The 21,428-nt window shown below is 43.6% G+C and overlaps 1 protein-coding gene across 3 annotated transcripts; it reads right to left on the reverse strand.

Annotated features, from left to right (window-relative positions):
* Positions 1 to 247: 247 nt before the first annotated feature.
* CHAF1A (chromatin assembly factor 1 subunit A) lies at positions 248 to 21,424 on the reverse strand. 3 transcript variants are annotated; one of them, XM_042477782.1, is made up of 15 exons: positions 21,388 to 21,424; positions 15,596 to 15,646; positions 14,455 to 15,203; positions 10,576 to 10,638; positions 8,978 to 9,186; positions 8,175 to 8,256; positions 7,343 to 7,411; positions 6,993 to 7,219; positions 5,780 to 5,948; positions 5,245 to 5,325; positions 5,010 to 5,102; positions 4,211 to 4,469; positions 3,087 to 3,586; positions 2,788 to 2,878; positions 248 to 596 (listed from the first exon to the last, which is right to left on the reverse strand). In XM_042477782.1, the coding sequence occupies exons 2-15, from the start codon at positions 15,642 to 15,644 to the stop codon at positions 520 to 522; spliced, it is 2,718 nt and encodes a 905-aa protein (XP_042333716.1). In that variant the 5' UTR covers positions 15,645 to 15,646; positions 21,388 to 21,424; the 3' UTR covers positions 248 to 519. The 3 variants fall into 3 exon arrangements, with proteins under 3 accessions (XP_042333716.1, XP_042333715.1, XP_042333717.1); XM_042477781.1 differs by lacking the exon at positions 21,388 to 21,424 and adding an exon at positions 18,785 to 19,200; XM_042477783.1 differs by lacking the exons at positions 248 to 596; positions 21,388 to 21,424 and adding exons at positions 613 to 1,336; positions 18,785 to 19,202.
* Between the last annotated feature and the right edge of the window lie 4 nt (positions 21,425 to 21,428).

Consider the following 21,428-nt stretch of genomic DNA (forward strand, 5'->3'; position numbering starts at 1 on the left):
AAAGTTGTGGACTCTCTCCACAAGTCAACAGGAGGGACATATATGCAGATATGGTATCTGCATCAGTCAGAGCCCTCCTATGGTACTGATTCTGTTCCCCCCTCATACACACTTACAGGAGGAAAAGATGGGATTAGGTACACAAGCATCTTTAGAAAATTACTAGAGTCTGAAATGTAAAGGATTCCACTCCCAGCTTTTGCCCTGTTCCCATAAAACACAGCAGACACTGTCCTGTACAGGGTCCATCAAGACGTTCAATAATGCTTTTATTAGAAAGATTATATATTGTAGATTTTCTTCACCTAAACCCTGCCCCCCCCCCCACTAAAGCATCTAAAAAATACGATCTTGTGCTTCCACTGATCTGAAGCAGAACAAAGTGCTGTCTTCTCTTTACAAGGAACACAGAGTATGTTCAAGTATCTTGTACAAAAAAAAGGATACACAGGAGTTTTACAATGGGCTAAAAGAATTCTACATACATACAGAGCAATGAAAAGGAGAAGAGAGTGTAGATCAAACAGTGCTGGAAGAGTCCGCAGCAATCTCGCCCCTTTGCTCTGGAAGAGTTTCAGAGGTCCTCAAGACAGTCGCTGTGGAGAAGCAGAAGGTGAGTTTCTCATTTGTGTGCAAATGCAAAGCTAACATTGGGACTGGTGTAATTTCTGTGCTTTTCTTGTCCTATTCCACTAGCTCCATTGGTTATTTCTGACTGAAGCTTGACCAGTTTTGGAAAGAGAAATAGCAACTCCTTCTCTAGGTCAGGAAGTTCCTCCATTGCTCACTTGCATTCAAAAGGCACCTTGAGTCCCAATTGAGAGGAAAAAGTGGGATCTAAATATGATAATAAAATCAGGAGCCAGTATACTGTAGTGGTCCGAATTGCTGGTCGAGGACATAGTGAGACCAGGTTGCAATCTCTGCTTGGCCACAGAAACTCATTGGCTGACCTTTGGCAAGTCACACACACTCAACATTTGAAGATGCCAATGACAAAATCTCTCTGAAGAAATCTTTTTAAGTGTTGGACTTTTTCTAGTTGTTAGCTGCCTTGTAGTCAACTTTGACACGGCGACCCTGTGAAAGAGGCAGTTCCAAGCCCTGCTATCCTCTCTCTCTCTCTGCTCAAGGTCTTGTAGGCTCAGGCCTGTGGTCTCCCTGTTTGAGTCTATCCATCTGGCATGCGGTGGTCTTCCTTCCTTTTTACTGCCTTCTACCTTACTCAGCATCATTGTTTTTTCTAATGCATTGTGCCTTCTCATGATGTGACTGAAGTAAGAGACAGCCTCAGTGGAGTCAACTTGGCTTCCAGGGAGAGGTCTGGACTAGGGCTCTGGAAGGTAAAGGTAAAGGTAGTCCCTTGGCACAAATGCCTAGTCATAACCAACTATAGGAGGTGGTGCTCATCTCCGTTTCTAAGCCCAAGAGCCAGCACTGTCTGAGGACTGCTCTGGTGGCCATGTGGCCAAACGCTGTTACCTTCCCACTGAGAAGTGGTACCTATCTACTTGCGTTTGCATGCTTTTGAACTGCTAGGTTGGCAGAAGCTGGGACTAATGATAGCTCACCCTATCATGTAGCACTCAGGCCTCAAACTGCCAACCTTCTGATCTTCCGATCATCCAAATTGGTGTCTTAAACCAATATGCCACCACATCTCTGGAAGACCAGGGTTCAAATCTCAGCTCAGCTCACAACTCCCTCTCAGTCTTAGAAGAAGGCAACACCAAATCTTCTCTGAATAAATCTTGTCAAGAAAACCTTGTGATAAGTGTTACATATTTTTAGAATGAGTGTAATGTAGTGATCTGTCTACTGGATTAGGATTTCAGGACACCAGGGTTTGAATGCCCATTTGGCATTGAAAACCTACTCACTAACTTTGGACAAGTCACATTCTCTGCTCCTCAGAGAAAGGCCGAGGTAAACCTGCTCTGACCATGTCTTGCCAAGCAAACCCTGTGACAACTTCACCTTGTGGTTACCGTAAGTTGGAGACAACCTGAAGGCACACAGTAACAATCATTTTAAAAGGCAATTTCACTGCCAGCTTTATCCAGCTCCCCACCATCCATAAGGATAGCTGTGAGTAGTACAGAGCTTAGAAGTTTTTGGACTGCAGCTTCCCAAATTGGATTTTGTGGGAGTGGTAGTTCAAAACAGTAATGTTTCTAAGCTTTGGAACAGCATACAGTGGTACCCCGGGATACGAAATACCCACGTTACGAAATTTCCGGGATACGAAAAAATCCCATAGGAAATAACTGTTCCGGGTTACGAAGGTTATTTCGGGTTACGAATAAAATTTTGGTGCTTTTCAGCGCTATTTCACACGAAATCGCGGCTTTTCCCCATTAGCGCCTATGGGTTTTTCGGCTTGCGAAGTATTCCGGGTTACGAAAGCGGCGGCGGAACGAATTAATTTCGTAACCCGGGGTACCCCTGTACTTCCATAGATGTTTTGAATGCAGAAGTTGGAAACCCTATGTGCATTAACAAAAAGACAGTAAAAGGATTCAGGAGGTAAGAGTGTTCCTGTATCGCTACTCTAGCTTGACATTGAAACAGTGGCTGGTATTTTAATTTCCTCTTTCTTGTTAGTACATTTGGGGTGCTGCGTATCCTAACATCTGCCCCCAGAAGGGAAATAATCTTTTAAAGTTGCCAAAGGAGATGCTGGAGTGGTGTCAGGAGCAGCACATATATGCACAGTGGGCAAGAGCCTCAGAATAGCTCAAAACGGACTGTCAGAGGGTAGCTGACTATCTGAAGGAGCATTCTCACCTTTGTTTGGCTGTACATCCACAATTATGCATTCATCATCATCCTCTTCCTCCGTGTCTGCCTGAAATCCATCCATCTCTGTGGTTTCAGCCTTTGAAGAAGAAGAAAGAGAGAAATTGTAGTGCAGACATTACTAGCTGATAAGCAGTCTGAAAGCTTGCTACATCCTCACAACATCCCTTCAAATATTTAAACTCCTAACCTTCTCTTCTCCAGGCTAAACATACCCAGCTCTTTAAGTCTCTCCTCATAGGGCTTTATGGTTTCCAGACCAGGTTACCCACAAAGGGTTACCTCACCTGCCCAGCACCTGGAGTCTTCTTCATGAATTTGGTGATGGACATGCTTCCAGTCGCTTTCCGCTTGGCTGAGACCAGAGCAGTCTGCGTTGCCGCTGCCCCTCCAGGTGAGTTGCCGCTCTCTTCCTTGGTTACTGAAGGGACCTGCGTGACATAGTTCCACTGGCAGGGGACAGGGAGGTGCTCCTGGCCGTAAGTCTTCAGCACCTCCGGGTGAACGTACCAACACATCCGGTGGTCGGGCCTCTTCTCATACACAGAGTTCTCAGAGATTATCCTCTTCAGCCTGGCTTTGGAAGGGACGGTGTTTCCTTCGTGGATAGAAGTCTGTGCTGGGGGGGCGTCAGGGCTTGTGGGGCTACTACCTCCACTTCCCATCGTGGAGACAGAGCAGTTGTTGCCCAACAGCAAGCCCATGCGACAACACTCCTGGAATTCCTGAATGATCACTTTGCTCCCATTCACATTCCCATGAAGCAGAGGCAGTAGCTGTTCCAAGACTGAAGTGGAACAAACAAACAAACAAAACAGACCATTTTAGAAGGCTCTCTTTAAGCAGTTTACCTGATTTGTTTTATATTTACATTAATACCTATACTTATGTATACTTATACACACACATATGTTTTATAGTTACAGGTTGAGCCTTGCTTATCCAAAATGCTTGGGACCAGAAGTATTTTGGATTTTAGATTTTTTAATTTAATTTTTATTTTTTTTGGATTTTGGAATACTTGTATTTGCATATACATACAAAATGAGATACCTTGGAGATGGAACTTAGAACATTGGTTTTAAGTTACCAAGACATCTTGAGTTCAACAACGAGAATGGATGGAAATAACATAGCTATGATGGCTAAGGGCTGCTGGAACTCGCAGTCCAACAATATCTGGAAAGAACAATCCCTGCATAATGCATTCCATAATGCTTTTCAGCCTCTGGTCCTCCAGATGTTTCAGACTTCACCTCCCAGAATCCCTTACTACATGCAACACTGGTTGTGCCTTCTGGGAGGCAGAGTCCTAAAAGAGCTGGAAGGCCACTGCATTGCACCATGCATTTAGTGCAAGCGAGAGCTAGGAAGGTATTGGCCTTTGCCTTTTTTGCAACCCACAGCTTACTTTGTTGGTTTTTCGCTTCCTTTTTGTTGTTCTTCTCTATCTGTTCTTCGTCAGCAATGCTTGAATCCAGGACAACCACTGCAAACTGCTGGAGGAGCCTCACATCTGGGCTTGTACTGTCGCCATTCTCAGTCCCTTCCCAAATGCAGCCAATCTTCACTGGCTGTAAGATGCGGAACCTCTTTCCCTTGGTGATCAGCTCATCCCACTCCTTGGCCTTCAGCTTTTGGCGAGCTTTGTGGTTCTCAGGGTCACATTCCTGGAAGAGGATGGCAGAGAAGAGAGGTAGAAATGAGGATCCCATTAACTACTCTCTGAGCTCAAAGGCTGGGCATCTGGGTGATCCAAGCCAATGGACATAGTGACTGCTTCTTCTCTTCAAGTCATCTGGGACAGCTTCAGAAAACTTCACTGAGAAGCATCCTGTTTGTAGAGCAGCAAAGAAGCTATATAAATCATCTGGAAACAGAACAGAACGCAGGTGGGTCTTCCCAAATAAGATAACAGAATCAACTTCTGGTTCATCCAGTTAAAGGTACAGCTGTGCTAGTCTGTATCAGCATGCAAAGGGATCTTGCAGTACCTTTTGAGTCTAACTGAGAGAAAGAAGTTTGCAGCATAAGCCGATATACTGGGTCTGTTACATCAGATGCAACTAACAAGAGTTTGTGTGTCAGTGTCACAGGGACTGAAGTATCACCATTGTAGTGAACAAATCAAAATCTACCATGCAGAGAACCTTTTGCCAGTCTCTTTCCATGATTAGAGGGAAAGTATCCCTATCAATTCTGTGGCTTACTTCAGTCACACCTTCATCCTCTGAGAGGTACCCATGGGGCACAAAGAAGCCATCATCTTCATCCTCCTCCTCTCCACCATCTTCATCATCATCCTGAGGGATTTGAACAAACATACAGTTCATACAATCCCTACCTTGAACATCCTAGGTCTTCCCTCCTCCAATAAGAATATAGACTCCCTTCTTTTAGGAGAAGAATATCCTGGGATGCCTCAAGGAGAAGATGACAACTCACCCCTTCACTATGAGAGAGGGACTCTCCTGGTTCCTCCTCTTCCCACTCTTCATCACTCTCCACTTCGTAGTCCAGGAGCTTCTGCAATGACAGATGCAGAAGACATCCAGTCAAAGGAAAGAGAAGTTAGTCTCAATAGGTACTGAGGGTTGCAGGGAAGGGCAGTGAATCACCACACGGTTTTAATCCAAACTTCTTAGGAAGCCTGTGAAAACCCTCTGCCCCACTGACATGGGCGCTAGCAGCCAGCCCTGTGGTTCCACCTCCAAAATCAAGTCAGATATTAGTCCAGTTTGAAAGAGAAGGGGGCTGTTTCTATTTTTATTATATCAGTAAGTTTAATAAAGTAATACCAAATTGACTCAAATATGTGAATTAGCCTGGGCTTCCTAGCCAGTTTCCCAGCTAAAGTGGTGGACGAACTGGATTGTTTCTGCAGTGCAGATGCCACCTTTGAAATCAATTCAGCAAAACTCAATGCATGAGTTAGTTTCTGCAATGGAGACCCCAAGGCAGTGCCATCCTCTCCACTTACCTCATCCTTTGACCACGGGTTTCTTGGGCTGATCACTGAGGTTTTCCTATTCCACGTGCCCCAGTAGGCAGGGCGGTGATTCTCGCAGAACTGCAGGAGTTTCATCCTGCCAAACTTTTTCCTTTCTGGCACATCTCCTGCTTGGCTGCTTCCCACAATGACCACGTCACTGCCGAACAAAAACACTTCACTTAGTCATTGATGCTGCCCACCAGGGTTCCAAGGAAAAAACCTCTGGCACAGCTCTAGAGACCTGAAAGAGTTCCTCCCTGCCTTCAGTTTTTTAAAAGAGAGTTCCTAAAGAAAATGTAAAGGAAAGTAATGCTGGACTTACAAGAAGAGGGCTTTTGTCCCCAGCTAGGACCATCCATTGCAATTAAACCAGAGTTACAGGGCAGTGAAAGCAAATGGGAAAGAAACTTGAGGAAAACTGTGCCCTGCTGTCTTGGGGGGCACAAACTAATGCCAGATGAAAAAGAAGAAAAAAGAGAGGAGGCAAGAGAGAATGAACAGAGGCTTTTTTGTATAGCCAGGCACCCCACAGAGGAGGGTTTTAAAGCGGATCGTGGATTAAGAGAGCATAATGCACCATCTCCTGTGGGGAGGGAAGTTTTAAGATACAGAACACAGTTCTTTCCTGGTGGTCGGTACAAGCCTGGGCTAAAAGCCGAGCAGTCGAAGTTTCAGAACCTGTCTCTGGTTTTTGTAAAACAGAACGTATATACTAGATGTAAATCAGGGAAGGAAAGCAAGGGATGAATAAAAAGTCCATGGGGTTCCAGTTGGCAGCCTCAAAGCTCTATTCTTTTTCACAGGTTAATTTCATCCACCTCAACTCAGGTCAAAATTGCCACAAAATGTGAGAGTCTTGCCCCCAGACCCCCGGTACCAGAAAAAATACCCAAAATCAACTGAAAACAAACCAAGAAGTGATGTGATGTCCCTTCTAGATGCATCAGTGTTGACAATGAGGGCTCCCAACCAAGTGGAGGAGGCAAAATGGTTCCCACCCTCTCTGGAGTTACCCATCCCTGCTCTCAGTTGATATGAACATCCATGGACATGCTCAGGAATTCTATCTTACATTTGATATCCTTTCAGATATTTAGACCACAGAGTCCAGCATCCTGTTTTCCACAGCAACCAGCCATACATCTCTCAAGAAGACCCCAAACTGCCTTCCTCCCGGTTCCCAAGAGAACAAGAAGCTAACCTGTTGGCATCATCGAAGCTGCGGTTGGAGACAAGCGTGGGACCTGATTTGCAAGGCTCTCGGCTCTTCAGTTCTTCCAAGAAAGAGGTGCTGCAGTCCTGGCCTTGCAGAAGCCAGTCTAACTGGTCCAAGAGATCCTGATCGGCTGCCACACGGCAGAGAGGGGCAAGGACCATGTTCTCTTTGATTTCAAAGGGAGCAAACTTCCCACACCAGCCAGCAAGAGTCTGGAATCAAGAAGAAGAACGTCTTTACAATCATATTGGTAGCTGATTTCCCTACCCCTTACATACACACACTTTTAACATCACTAAAGGAGGGAGATGTACAAAACAAAAAAGATAAATCACCTTCGGTGCAGGCGGAGTCTTTGGTTTCTGAAAGAACCGGGTGATTTCTGACTTTTCTGCTTTGATGCGCTGCAAACAACAGATTTACATTTAGATAAAACTAATATATATATATATTAAAAAAGCAACACATTGGTGCAGAAGAATCCTTGCCCAGATAATTAAGAACACCACTGCAAATTCTACAGTACACTTCAAGCTAGTCCATGCCCAGTTACAAGAAGAATGGGGAGGAAAAGGGGAAAAAAGGTCTTCCTCTGACTGATGGAAAAGCTCAGCTGGTTTTCTCCTTGCCCTAATGCTCTGAATCAGGGGTAGGCAACCTGCGGCCCGCGGGCCGGATGCGGCCCGGCAAAGCCTTGGGACTGGCCCCAGCCCAGTCCTACCGCTGATTGCCGCCGGAGCCTTTGGCCTCTCGCGTGAGGGCGTGGGGCCTTTGGCTTATCAGGAGGAGGCGGGCAAGGGGGCAATTGTCTATAGAAGCCTCCGAAACATGCATTTATATTAACAATGTTTTAAAAAAATCAGCAAATTGTTTTTTTAAAAGTGTCCTCCATTTGAAAATTTTGTCCTACATTTGTCCCAGTTTATTTATTTATTTAAAAATATTTAATTACTTTTTTGGGCTTCGGCCCTCCAGTTGTCTGAGGGACAGCAACCCGGCTCCCGGCTCAAAAAGGTTGCCTACCCCTGCTCTGAATGGTAGTTGAGGGAGAGGTGTAGCCACACAAGACCCCAGCCCCCTGGCCAACAAGAGAGCTCTGTAACCCAAGGACAACACTGAGGTGGAACAAGGTAATTCAGAAAAATGGAAAAGAGAAGCAAGGTTTACCTTTTCCTCTTCTTTCAACCGTTTCTCCTCTTCTTTCAACCGCTTTTCCTCTTCTTTCTTCCTTTTCTCTTCTAGCTTTGCCCTTTTGAAATATTAGAAGTCCACTTTCAGGGTGCACCCACAGATACAATTAGCATGTGTAGACCCTCCCCCCCCCCAGGAGAGCCAGGATAGTATAGTGCAGTGATGTCCAAACTCTGGCCCTCCAGGTGTTTTGGACTTCACCTCCTAGAAGCCTCAGCCATCTTGGGTAATGGTCTGGGATTCTGGGAGCTGAAGTGCAGAACACCTGGACAGCCAGAGTTTGGACATCATGGGTATAGTGGTTCCAATGAGGGAGATTCAAATCCCCACTTAGCTATGGAAATCTACTGGGTGACCTTAGGCAAGACCTACTCTCTCAGCCTCAGAGGAAGGCAATGGTAAACCTCCTGGGAATCAAACTAACCAAGAAAACCCTAGAAGAGGGTAACTAAGTCAGAGTTGACTTTAAAGCACACAACAGCCATAAAGTACAGGAGTATAAGGTACCAGCATGGTGTAGTGGTCTGCATTTCAGACTAGGACTCTGGGAGACCAGGGTTTGAATCCTCACACAGCCATCAAAGCCCACTGGGTGGCTTTGGCAAAGTTACACTCAGCTTCAGAGAAAGGCAAAGGCAACCACCACCATGCCGAATAAATCCTGCCAAGAAACCCAGCGATAGGCATGCCTTGGGGTCACCAGGACCAGGTTTGTCACAAGGGGACACATAAAGAAAGAGACAATAGAAGGCAAAACAACTAGAAAGACAGTGACTTACTCCAAAGCCTCCTGCTTCTCTTTCCGTTTTTCCTCCTTCACGCGTAGCTTTTCCGCCTTCTCCTTCTCGTCTTTCTCCTTCTTCTCCCTCCTTTCCTTCTCCTTCAGCTCCTTCTCTTCCTCCTTCTTCCTCCTCGCCTCCTCCCGGGCACGCTCTTTCGTAGCCCTGGCCTCCTCTTTCAGCCTCCCTTTCTCAGCACGTTCTTGGTCCTGGGCCACCAACACCACAAATGAACAAACCCCACAGAAACGATGCCTCACAAAAGCTACAAAGTGCTCAATCTTATTGCACGGTAAAATGTGTACTCTGCAGGTTGAATCTCTGTCAACATAGAGGAAGAACGTCAGCAGGGGTTTCAAACATTTTGGAAAGTGTCTGCCACAGGGGTGGGAAAACCCAGGCTCTGAACCAAATCCGACCCTTCTTGGGTTTCAGTCTGGCCCTCTTGAAGTCCCAGCCTCACCTTTCTCGACTTAACACTGACGTTTAGTGAACATACATCCATGTTCTTCATTGTTCATCTTTCACAAACATACGCAGAAGTTGGAGATATATGATGGTATAGACAATCCCAACTTTGGTATTCAATTATATATCTTTATATTTGAGGGTCTTATCCGGCGTCTTCATAGCTGCCTTTCCAAAGTCTAGTCTTCTCCATTTTGTTTTAGTTTAAAATCTTTTCAATGCCATTAAGAGTTGTACATTTTTCCTCTTAATGACATTTAAAAGATGTTAAACTAAAACAAAATGGAGAAGACTAGACTTTGGAAAGGCAGTAATGAAGGAGCTAGGTAAGAGCCTCAAATATAAAAATATATCATTGAATACCAAAGTCAGTATTGTCCATGCCATCATATTTCCAGTTTCTGTGTATGTTTGTAAAAGATGAACAATGAAGAACGCGGATGGGGGAAAAAATCAGATCCTTTGAAATGTGCTGTTATGGGAGACTTCTATAGATACTATAGACTGCCAAAAAAGACAAATGAATGAGCCTGAGAGCAGAAGCCAAAAATGACTAAACTGAGGCTATCCTACTTTGGAGATATATCATGCGATAAGATGAGGCACTAATGTTAGGAAAGTGGACCGCAATAGGAAAAGAGGAAGGCTACATCCCAGGCGGATAGATGTGATGAAAGAAGCCATGGCTGTGACTCAAGCAGGGCTGTTGAAAACAAATCAAAGGTCTCCTATTCACAGGGTGGCCCTAAGTCAAAGTTGACTTAACAGCAGTTAACAACAACAACAACCTCCCATTGGCCCTAGCCAGAACCGCCAATGGCAAGGAATGATAGTAACAGCAGTCCAACATCTAGAAATCCCTACTCCTGGACCAGGAGATAGGAAACTAACTTACACTAGATGAAACTCTTGTGCAGAACCATCTGCACTAACTGGTAGCAGCTCTATGGGGTTTCAGTGATTTCCCAGCCATACCTGGACCTGCCAAAGATTGAACCCAGAACCGTTCTGCCTACAAAGCAGCTACAGACTTCACAAATAAGCAGAGGCCAGGAAAAGAGGCTTACACTTACAACTCAGTGCCAAAAGCAGACCAAGTAAGCTCTTCAAGTTACCCAAAAGATACTTACCTTCTGCAGCCTCAGTTTCTCCTTCTCCTCAGTATTCTGGTGGATCTTCTGCGATGCCTGAAACTGGGAAGACAGAAGTGTGGATGTTAAGGTTCTTTTAAAGATTTTCTTTCAATCAGCTTTCTTGGCTGTCTAGGCTCACATCTGCACATGGCGATGGGAAACATGACAGCTTGGGCAATCCTAACTTTGGTGTCCAACTCAGTAAAACCACAGCAGGGTTTGGCTATCTATTCAAGGTGCTGAACATACAGTGGGCCCTCCATTTGCAAAACATGTATCTTTTAAACTATCATAGTCTGTATGTTCAATGTTTCCTTTATTCTTCCTTACTGGCAAACACTAGAAAGCGACCCAGCTTCTTCATTAACACTGGCTAGATTTGCAACAGTGTTATCAATACTAAAACATTTGCACCTTTGAAACATTTATAAATATTCTAGACTATCAAATTATATATAAACTATTTTGGATGCCTGAATAGTACAGTAATAGCTAAAATCTAAATTTAAATTACAGCATATACAACACATATTTCAGTCCTTATTTATATGCTGCCTTTCGTCTCGGAGTAGGACCCAAGGCTGCTCACAGATAAATTCTCACTCCTGCTAAATTCTTGTTCCTGTCTTCTCAATGGTACATTCCCTCCATAGTTTCCAAAAGGACATTTTTGTTGTCGTTGTGTGCCTTTGTCTCTGATTTATGGCCACCCTAAGGCAATGCTTTCACAGGGTTTCCTTGGTAAGATTCGTTCAGAGGGTGTTTGCCATTACCTTCCTCTGAGGCTGAGAGAATGTGACTCTCACCCAGTGGGTTTCCATGGCTGAGCAGAGTCAAGCCCTGATCTCCAGAGTCCTAGTCCGACACTCAAATCACTATGCCCCACTGTACATTTTACAGCTGTACTATTATGGGCAAGAGGCGGGAAAAACATTTTGTAGGCTAGTAACTTCTTTGTAGAGTTGATTAAAACAACGACGTGAGATTCTGGGAAGCATAAGAGAGAAACCTTCCCCAGCGTTTCCATTTGACAATCTTCGAGGATACTAACATAATAATAGTCTTTGGGATGTACAAAAAGGAAAAGACGCTGAAGGTAAGTCAGACTGCAAACCCAGCAGGACAGTTCTGTAAAGTGAGAGAGATCCTCTATAGGCCCTTTGGCAGAATGCTGTCCTCTCTCCAAACCCTATCAATAAGCACAAGAATTATTCATTGGTGGGTTTTTCAGGCTCTGTTCTAGAGGAGTTTATTCCTGATGTTTCGCCAGCATCTGTGGCTGGCATCTTCAAATATATATATACACACACCACTCTCTTCCATGCCATCATATATACCCCACTCTCTTCCATGCCAGCACTCTCTGAAGATGCCAGCCACAGATGCTGGTGAAACATCAGGAATAAACTCTTCTAGAACATGGCCACATAGCCGGAAAAACCCACAAAAATCTATGGATGCCGGCCATGAAAGCCTTTGACTTCACACAAGAATGATCCTTTGCTCCTCACACACATCCAGCCAATTAGTCAATTCTAAGAAAGAACTATGCCCTAAGCATGCAGCAATGCCAACGGCAGAATGGGACTTGTAGCCTCTATCTGCCGCTCCATAAAAATCAGTACAGTAGTTGTTATGCGCCGTCAAGTCGACTCTGACTTCTGCTAACCCTATCTGAGGGTTTTCTTTGGCAAGATTTCTTCAGAGGGGGTTTGCCATTGCCTTCGTCTGAGGCTGAGAGAATGGGACTTGCCCAGTGAGAGTCCATGGCCAAGCGGGGATTTGAACCCTGGTCTCCTGGAGTCTAACACTCACACTAATGTACTACACTGGCTACAATATGACTCCGACTTCTGGTAATCCTATCCTAGGATTTTCGTGGCCGAATTTATTCAGAGGAGGATTGCCATTGCCTTCTTCTGAGGCTGAGAGTTGGACTGGCCCAGTCACCCAGTGGGTTTCCATGGCCAAGCTGGGATTTGAACCTGCTGTCCCAGAATCCAACCCTCAAACCACTCCACCCCATTGTAAATCTCTGGCCAGGATAAAAAAACACAAGAAGAGGGTGCCAAGTGTGGGATTCCTTGCCCTAGGAGACTACAATGGCTCTTTTTCGACACACCGTCAAAGCCCTGGTGAAGACCTTCATGTTTAGACAAGCATTGATTTACGAGATAAGTAACTTTCAATTCATGTCTTTGGGTCACCAGTTTTAAAGTACTTTTATTAATGTCCTGGAATGTTACTGTATTTTTTAATTGCTGTGAATTCCCTCTGTGTGGGTTGTAAGCGTAGTAGCAGAGAGAGAGAAAGAGATGCTCTGTAACATAAATGAAATAAATAACACTCTGTCTTCCCAACAAGATCATTCTTGCCCAGTCTTTCTCTTGAATACTGTTGCCTAGCTTGAACCAGATAATTAAGCAACGGAGAACAATATGAATCTGGATCTAGAATGGCTACCAATATATGTATATTAGTAGCCATTCTAGATATTGCCATATATGTGTATGTGTGAATATCTAAAATGTTCTCTTTCCTCATCATAGAATCTGAGTTGGAAGGAATCACAAGTGCTAACTAGGTCCTTCAGATTGTCGTTGTGTGCCTTCAAGTTATTTCCGACTTATGGCGACCCTAAGGCAACCCTATCATGAGGGTTTCTTGGTACGATTTATTCAGAGGAGGTTTGCCACTGTCTTCCCCTAAGACTGAGAGTGTGACTTGCTTAAAGACACCGACTGGGTTTCATGGCTGAACAGGGATTCGAACCCAGGTCTCCAGAGTCACAGAAAAACATTCAAACCACACTACACCCCGCTGGCTGGTCCATCCCCTTGCCAAGGAGGAATACACAACTAAAGCATCCTTGAAATATGCCCACCCAATCTGTTTCAAGACTTGCGAAGATGGAGAGCCCACCCCTCTCTGAGGCAATCTCTTCCACCAAAAAAGGTCTTCCTCTTTTCTTGTAACTGGAATTCATTGGTTCCTGTTCTACCATCTGAAGAAGCAGAAAACAAGCTTGCTCTATCATCTACATGGCATCCATTCAGTTATTTAAAGATAGCTCTGAGTCTTCTCTTCCCCAAGCTAAACATGCGCAGCTCCCTTACCGGATCCCCCTTTGCTTTACTTGAGGCGAGTTTTTAAGAACTGTTATCAATGTTCTGGGACTTGACTGAATTTTTTACATTGCTATCTCTGACAGAGAAGGCTAATTGTCTCCCAAAACTACAGTTCCCAGAGTCCCCTAGCATTGAGCCAGGGCAGTTAAAGTTGTTTTAAGATGGATTATTTCTGCAGTGTGTTTTGGACCAGAGCAAACTTCCAGATGGCTTGGAGGAAGCAAGCGGCACTAGAAGATGACAAGCAACTGGACCGAGGAAAAGCAGCTTCAAATCCAAGGCCCCATACGGACAGGCCAAAATAAAGCTGCTTCGGGTCACTTTGGAGGTATGCTGTTTAAATGTTGCATGCGTCCCAAGAGTCCGGAAGCTGCGCCGAAGCCACAATCTAGTCCTAAGGACTTAAGCACAGCTTTTGCGCAGCTTTCAGACTCTTAGGACACACGCATCATTTAAACAGCATACTGTACCTCCAAAGTGACCCGAAGCAGCTTTATTTTGGCAGTCTGTATGGCGCCCAAGTTGTTCTTTCCAGCCGTGTCTCTCTGCAAGCCGCAAGTGCTCCAACATTTTATTCCTACATGGTTACTGCCAAGGAAGCCTGCGAGGAGCCAGCCACCCACTTCTGCCTTTGAGGCTTGTTCACATCTACCTCCAGCCTGACAAACGTACACACTGTACTACTAGGGTTGCAGCTTCAAGCGTTTTGGACGAGGGAGACTCCACCTGCGTTGCCTGCGAGACTAACCTTTCGAACAGGCGTGGAAGCTGCCAAGGGGCTAACGCTGTCCTTCCGTGCGGAGAGAGACTCTGGGGAGCTGGCAAGAGAGAGGGAGCTTAGGGAAGAATTGGTACACGCCGTGTCCTCTTCGGGACAAGACTCGACTGTCTCATTCGCAGACGCTAGGCTCCTGTCCAAAGGCAAAGCCTGGGGAGACCTAGCTGTCATGATATCCTCCAGAACAACGACAGGCATTTTCCGCTCAAAAATGACGTTCTTGAGGGTGCTCTTCTTCGCGCTGCCGCTTGCCACCTCAGGCGCCGTCGCACTTGACAGATCATCCTTATCTTTTGGAGCTGAAGGAACCTCCATCTGAATATCCCCGTGGGCAGAACAAGGGTTTTTTTGTGCGCTAGCCTGGTTTGCTACCTCCTCGAGAGCTTTCTCTGCTCCATCGCCAGACGCGCTGCAGTCTACATGACCACCCAGTCCGTGGCACGAATCCTCCGTCAAGTCTATTAGGAGCAAAGGCTGGCTGCTTGCCTCGCTTTTGGTGCCTTTCTGCACAAAGACATCCAGCGGGCCTTTGCCGTTAATAAGTTTCGGGAGGAACCGGGTTTCGGTGTTCTCCGCATTGTCTGGTAAGGGATGTGACAAATCAAGGCAAGGGGTATTTTGATCAAGGGCGTTCGAGGAGCTCCTGGCTTTCTTGACTCCGGGGTTTGCGTCGGGTTTCTCCTTCGGCACAGGATTCAGACGTTTGAAAGGCAGTCGAGCTGCAAGAGTTAAGATGAAAAAGCTTCAGTTCGCTAGTTCACATGTTGTATATGACAAATACGCAGTGATAGAGCTTGAAATAAACTACATATCACATCTATATGCATCTGAGGAAGTAGGCTGAAGGCTACGGAAGCTCATGCTGCCAACTTCTTTATTTCAGTTAGTCTCAAAGGTGCTACAAGATCTCTCTACATACTAAATATCACACCTGAGCGTATTTTCTTAATACTTCCTCTTGCAAGTCCAGAAGGACTGAAATAAGCAAGTTCCCAGTCTCCCTGAATTCTGACTCATTCAAAAAGAAGAGCCTGAAGAAACCTAACTGAGAAAGTTTGCACCAGAAAGTGGAAAGTCAATAGTAATACCTGCTTTGCACAACGGAAATTACCTTGTATTAGTTTCCGGGCAGGAGCCGCCAATTTGTCTCGACACTCCATTGCTGCCAATAAATCGTGACACAGATCAATTAGAAATCAAAGACGTTAGAAGCCTCCAAACTGAAACCTTTAGAGCAATTTAATCAAACCCATCTCAAAGCATTAGTTGACCACTTTTTCGTTTTTAATCACAAAAGAAGCCCTGGTTTGGAAAATTCAGTTCTGCTCACTGCACTACAAATCTTATTCTGCATCTTGGCTCATGACTACGTAAAGCGCTGTGTAAACTTACGGCACTATATAAACTATAATAATAGTAATCATATCTCCCTCTCCATCCAACTAATCCTACATTCCCTAAGTTTCCTTCAGATTCAGGTCTGAATCATGGAGTCATAGAGTTGGAAGAGACCACAAAGGTGGCATGGTAGCCATGTTTAAATACTTGAAGTGGTGTATCGTGTTAAGGATGAGCGAGCTTGTTTTCTGCTGCTCCAGAGAACAGGACACAGAGCAATGGATGCAAACTGCAGGGAGAGATTCCTCAACATTAGCAAGGACTTCCTCAAAGTAAAAGCTGTTTGACTGTGGAAGATGCTTCTTTGGAGAATGGTGGAGTCTCCTTATCTGGAGGTTGTCAAACAGGGTCTGGATGGCCATCTGTCGGGAGGGCTTTGATGGTGTATTCCTGCATGGCAGAAAGGGGTTGGATTGGATGACCCTTGGCTCTAGGATTCTATGGCCTGTTACAGACTGCCAAAATAAAGCTGCATTGGGTCTCTTTGGAGATATGCTATTTAAATGATGCCTGGGTCCTAAGAGTCCGGAGGTCACACCAAAACCACACTCCATTCCTAAGCACTGGAGGGCAGCTTTGGTGCAGCTTCCGGATTCTTAGGATGCATGCATCATTTAAACAGCATACCTCCAAAGAGACCTGAAGCAGCTTTATTTTGGCAGTCTGGAACAGGCCTATAATTCAAACACTAAGTTGGAAGTGACCCCAAGAGCCATCCAGTCCGCCCCTCTGCCATGCAGGAACATACCACTGTAACATGGTTTGTGTTGTTAGCTGCCTTCTCCTCATGCCAACCCTGTGAATGAGACGCCTCCAAAATCCCTGTCCTCCACTGTTGGCTTCCATGGAGAGTCTAGGCTTGATCTGTTCTAGGACCCAGTTGTTTGTCTTTCTGGCCGTCCGCAATATCCCTCAGGACTCTTCTCCAGCGCCACATCACAAATGAATTAGTCTTCTTCCTATCTGCTTTCTCCACTGTCCAACTCTCGCTTCCATACATGGCAATAAGGGAATCCAATGCCTTACTATAATACTTTTCTCTCAGAGGTAATACTTTTTCCTCAGTTTTTCCTGAGGTAATACTTTAACCCCCCCCCCCTCCGAGGTTATGCTTTTATATACAATAATACTTTAACTAAGAGGTAATCTTTTTACTCATTCTTCCTTGAGGTAATACTTTTACCCCCAGTTTGCTGAGGTAACACTTTTACCTCAAAGGCAATACTTTTACCTCAGTTATCTCTGAGGTTATGCTTTTATATACAATACTTTAACTAAGAGGTAATCTTTTTACCTCATTCTTCCTTGAGGTAATACTTTTACCCCCAGTTTGCTGAGGTAACACTTTTACCTCAGAGGCAATACTTTTACCTCAGTTATCTCTGAGGTATTATTTTTACCTCAGTTATATCTGAGGTAATACTTTTACCTCAGTTATTTCTGAGGTTATGCTTTTATATACAATAACACTTTTACTTCAGAGGTAATATTTTTACCTCATTCTTTCTTGAGGTAATATATTTACCCTCAGTTTGCTAAGGTAACACTTTTACCTCAGAAGTAATACTTTTACCTCAGTTTATTCTGAGGTAATACTTTTATATACAACAATACATTTCCCTCAGAGGAAATACCAGGCTTTACCTCATTTTTCTTTGAGGTAATACTTACCCTCAGGGGTAATACTTCTGCCTCAGTTTATTCTGATGTAGTACTTTTTACACAATAATACTTTTTACTCAGTTTTTTTCTGAGGTAGTACTTTTAAACACAATTATACTTTTACCTCAGAGATAATACTTTTTTATATACAAAAATGTTTTTACCTCAGTTTTAGCGGAGGTAATACTTTTATACATAATAATACTTTCCCTTCGGAGGTAATACTTTGACCTCAGTTTTCTGTGATGTAATACTTTCATATACAGTCTGCCCTTGCCTTACATAGTACTTTGAGGTAGTACTTTTATATATAGCAATATGTTTCCCTCAGAGGTAATACCTGTACCTCATTTTTCTCTGAGGTAATATTTACCCTCAGGGGCAATATGTTTACCTCAGTTTATTCTGAGGTAGTACGTTTTACACACAATAATTTTCCCTCAGAGGTAATATTTTCCCATCAATTTTTTTCTGAAATAGTACTTTTATACACAATTATACTACTACCTCAGAAGTAATACTTTTACCTCAGTTACCTCTGAGGTAATATTTTACATGCAATAGTACATTTCCCTGTGAGGTAATAATTTTATCTCAGTTACCTCTCAGGTAATACTTTTATATACAACAATATTTTCCCTCAGAAGTAATACCTTTACCTCAGTTTATTCTGAGGTAATGCTTTTATATCAATATTTGTCCCTCAGAGGTAATACCTTTACCTCAGTTTTCCTTGAGGTAATAGTTACCCTCAGAGGTAACACTTTTACCTCAGTTATCTCAGGTTGTACTTTTATATACAATAATACTTTTACCTCAGAGGCAATACTTTTACCTCAGTTTATTCTGAGATAGTACTTTTATACACAATAATACTTTCCCGTCAGTCAGAGGTAATACTTTTACCTCAGTTTATCCTGAGGTAGAACTTTTATACACAACTATACTTTTCCCTCAGAGGTAATACTTTTCCCTCAGTTATCTCAGAGGTTGTACTTTTATATACAATAATACTTTTACCTCAGAGGCAATACTTTTACCTCAGTTCATTCTGAGATAGTACTTTTATACACAATAATACTTTCCCCTCAGTCAGAGGTAATACTTTTACCTCAGTTTATCCTGAGGTAGAACTTTTATACACAACTATACTTTTCCCTCAGTTCATCCCTCCCACAAACACTTCATTCATTTTCTCCCTCCCAATACTCTCCCTCCTCGGGCCAGCCTTTCCTCTCACCTGCCGGGGAGACCGAGGGAAAAAGAGGGATGAGGAGGCGTAGGAAGAGGAAGGGGGGCTCCGCTGACAGATGGACCGGCGAGAAGGGCGGGAAGCCTGGCTCCTCCTCCTCCCCTCATATAACCCGGCTTCCCTCTGCGGCTCTTTCCCCGCTTCCCTTTCCTTCCCTCCTTTTCTTCAGTGCAGAGTACTCCTTTATTTAAATTCGCTTCGCTTTTTGACCCTCCTCGCTCGCCGTCCGCCTTTTACTTCCCTCCGCGCTTGTATTTGGCGGGAGTTCGGGAGTCCTTCGCGCTCCGGCGCCCTGATTGGGCAGGACGTCAGGGGCACGTGACCCGGCGCCTTCCCCTTCGCCTCCTTCCCTACTTGGCAACGGTCTTCTCGGAGGTTGATCTTGTTCTCGCGAGAACTGGCCTGTGCGGGGTGTGCGAGAGAAAGAGTGTTGATGTTCTCGCGAGAACAGCAGTGAGGGGGCGGAAAAGAAAAGGCACGGGAGATGACAGAGGCTGTTGCGCATGCGCAGCTACGTTCACCCTAGCTGTTCTCGCGAGAACTGCTGTGAAGGCTTTTAAAAAAAGGCAGAAGATAGGGGAGAAAGAGACTATTGCGCATGCGCAGCTATGCTCAAATCAACTGTCACATAATCATCATCAAATTAACTGTCATTATAATCTCCTCAGAGCTATTTTGATAGTAGATATTAATCAATTATTTCTGTATTCCTAAATCCTCCCAGAAACACGGTTCAAAGTTTTATGCTTAACATTTGTATGTGTTTATATGATATGCTGGAATATAAATGTTTCTGACTGGATGTAAGGTCATTTTTCTAAACGTTTTATTACTTTATGTTGGCTGTAGGCTGTAATACATTCGTTCGTTCGCCCTAACATCCAGTTCACAATGAGAAAAAGAAAAGGAAGGAGCGCTGCCTAGTCATCCGCAAACCGAACCAACGTTTGGGGCACACAGTGTACACCGAAAACCCACACATACAGACCAATACCTGCACAAGAAGTCCAACCATCACCAGGACATCGGAGGGAGAGAAGATCTGCTGGAACTTTCCCCTTTCTTTCCCTACTGCCATTCCCTTCTCCTTTTGTGTCTTGTCTCTTTAGATTGTAAGCCTGAGGGCAGGGAAATGTCCGATTAACAATTTGTAAGCCGCTCTGATAACCCTTTGGCTGAAGAGCAGGGTATAAGTAAATAATAATAATAATTATTATTATTATTATATATTATTATTAAAAAAGAAGTACAATAAAAACGCTGGTAGGCCGGGCAAAATGCATCTCTGAACCCCACTTCTTGGAAGATGAACTGAAGCACCTAGACTGGGCTCTACAGGCGAATAGTTATTCCAGCTCAGACATTAAACCCAGAGGAGTGAAGACAAGCAGCCACTAAAGAGAAGGTATTTCTACCATACATCAAAGGAGTCACAGACAGAATAGGGAAACTAGTGAAGAAACACAACCTCCAAATGGTTTACAAACCGACCAAAAATATCCAGCAAATGCTGAGCTCAGCAAAGGACAGGAAAGACCTTCTTCTCCCAGCTGCAGGAGATACCGCATACGGTGCAGCTGTGGACAAGTCTCCATAGGGACCTCCAAACACAGCGTACAAACACGAATCAAGGAATACAGGAGACACTGCAGACTGGGTCACAGCAGTAGCAGAACATGCCACAAACCATCCTGGGCATAAAATACTGTTTGAAAACACTGAAGTTCTGGACCATGAGTTGGACAACTTCAGCAGGAAAGAAGAAACGCTTAAAGTAAAGGGCCCCAACAGACAGGCCAAAATAAAGCTGTTTCAGGTAACTTTGGAGGTATGCTGTTTAAATGATGCATGCGTCTTAAGAGGCCGAAAATTATAAGGCATGCTCCAGTCCTAAGGACTGGAGCATAACTTTGGCACAGCTTCCAGCCTCTTAAGATGCGTGTGTCATTTAAACAGCATACCTCCAAAGTTACCTGAAACAGCTTTATTTGGCTTGACCAGTTCAGGCCAACAGTTGGCACCAGTACTGCAAATATCAAAAATCAATGTAAAATAAAGCAGAATAATAAACAATAATAAAAATTATATTTAAATATTATAAATTCATAATATATCTCATATATATATATATATAAAACAAATAAAATGTATAATATATAATATATACAGTAATATTTATAACATATATAATGTAATATTTAATATAGATATATTAGTATATATAATTATAATGAATACTATATATATATATACATATGTATAAAAATAAAATATAATATATCATATATAGTAACATTTATAACATATGTAATGTAATATTTTATATGCATATATAAGTATATATAATTATAATATATAATATATATATAATGTTAATATATAGAATATGTATTACAGATTGAACTGTTATCTATATAATATAGATATAGATATATAAAATATTATATTGTGCAAATTATAATTAATGCTACATATTATATATATATATTATATAAATTACAGTATAATATAATAATAATACTGTTATTATGATCAATAACAATAATAGCAGTGAGAAAACATGGCCCACATAAGACAAACAAGAGGCACACCTGTGAGGCTGCTTCCCTACCACTAGGGGACGCTCTGGTTC

The sequence above is a fragment of the Sceloporus undulatus genome, chromosome 7 (genome assembly GCF_019175285.1).
Source record: "Sceloporus undulatus isolate JIND9_A2432 ecotype Alabama chromosome 7, SceUnd_v1.1, whole genome shotgun sequence".
In the NCBI taxonomy this organism is placed as follows: Eukaryota; Metazoa; Chordata; class Lepidosauria; order Squamata; family Phrynosomatidae; genus Sceloporus; species Sceloporus undulatus.

Bases quoted from the DNA above. Each gene is read 5' to 3' on its own strand.
- CHAF1A (XM_042477782.1), bottom strand. From the start codon at position 15,644: ATGGAGTGTCGAGACAAATTGGCGGCTCCTGCCCGGAAACTAATACAA. The intron at 10,639-14,454 runs GTTAGTCTCGCA...CTGTCTTCCCAG, and splicing joins CTTCCACGCCTGTTCGAAAG to TTTCAGGCATCGCAGAAGAT. The intron at 5,326-5,779 runs GTAAGTGGAGAG...CTGTCATTGCAG, and splicing joins ACCCGTGGTCAAAGGATGAG to AAGCTCCTGGACTACGAAGT.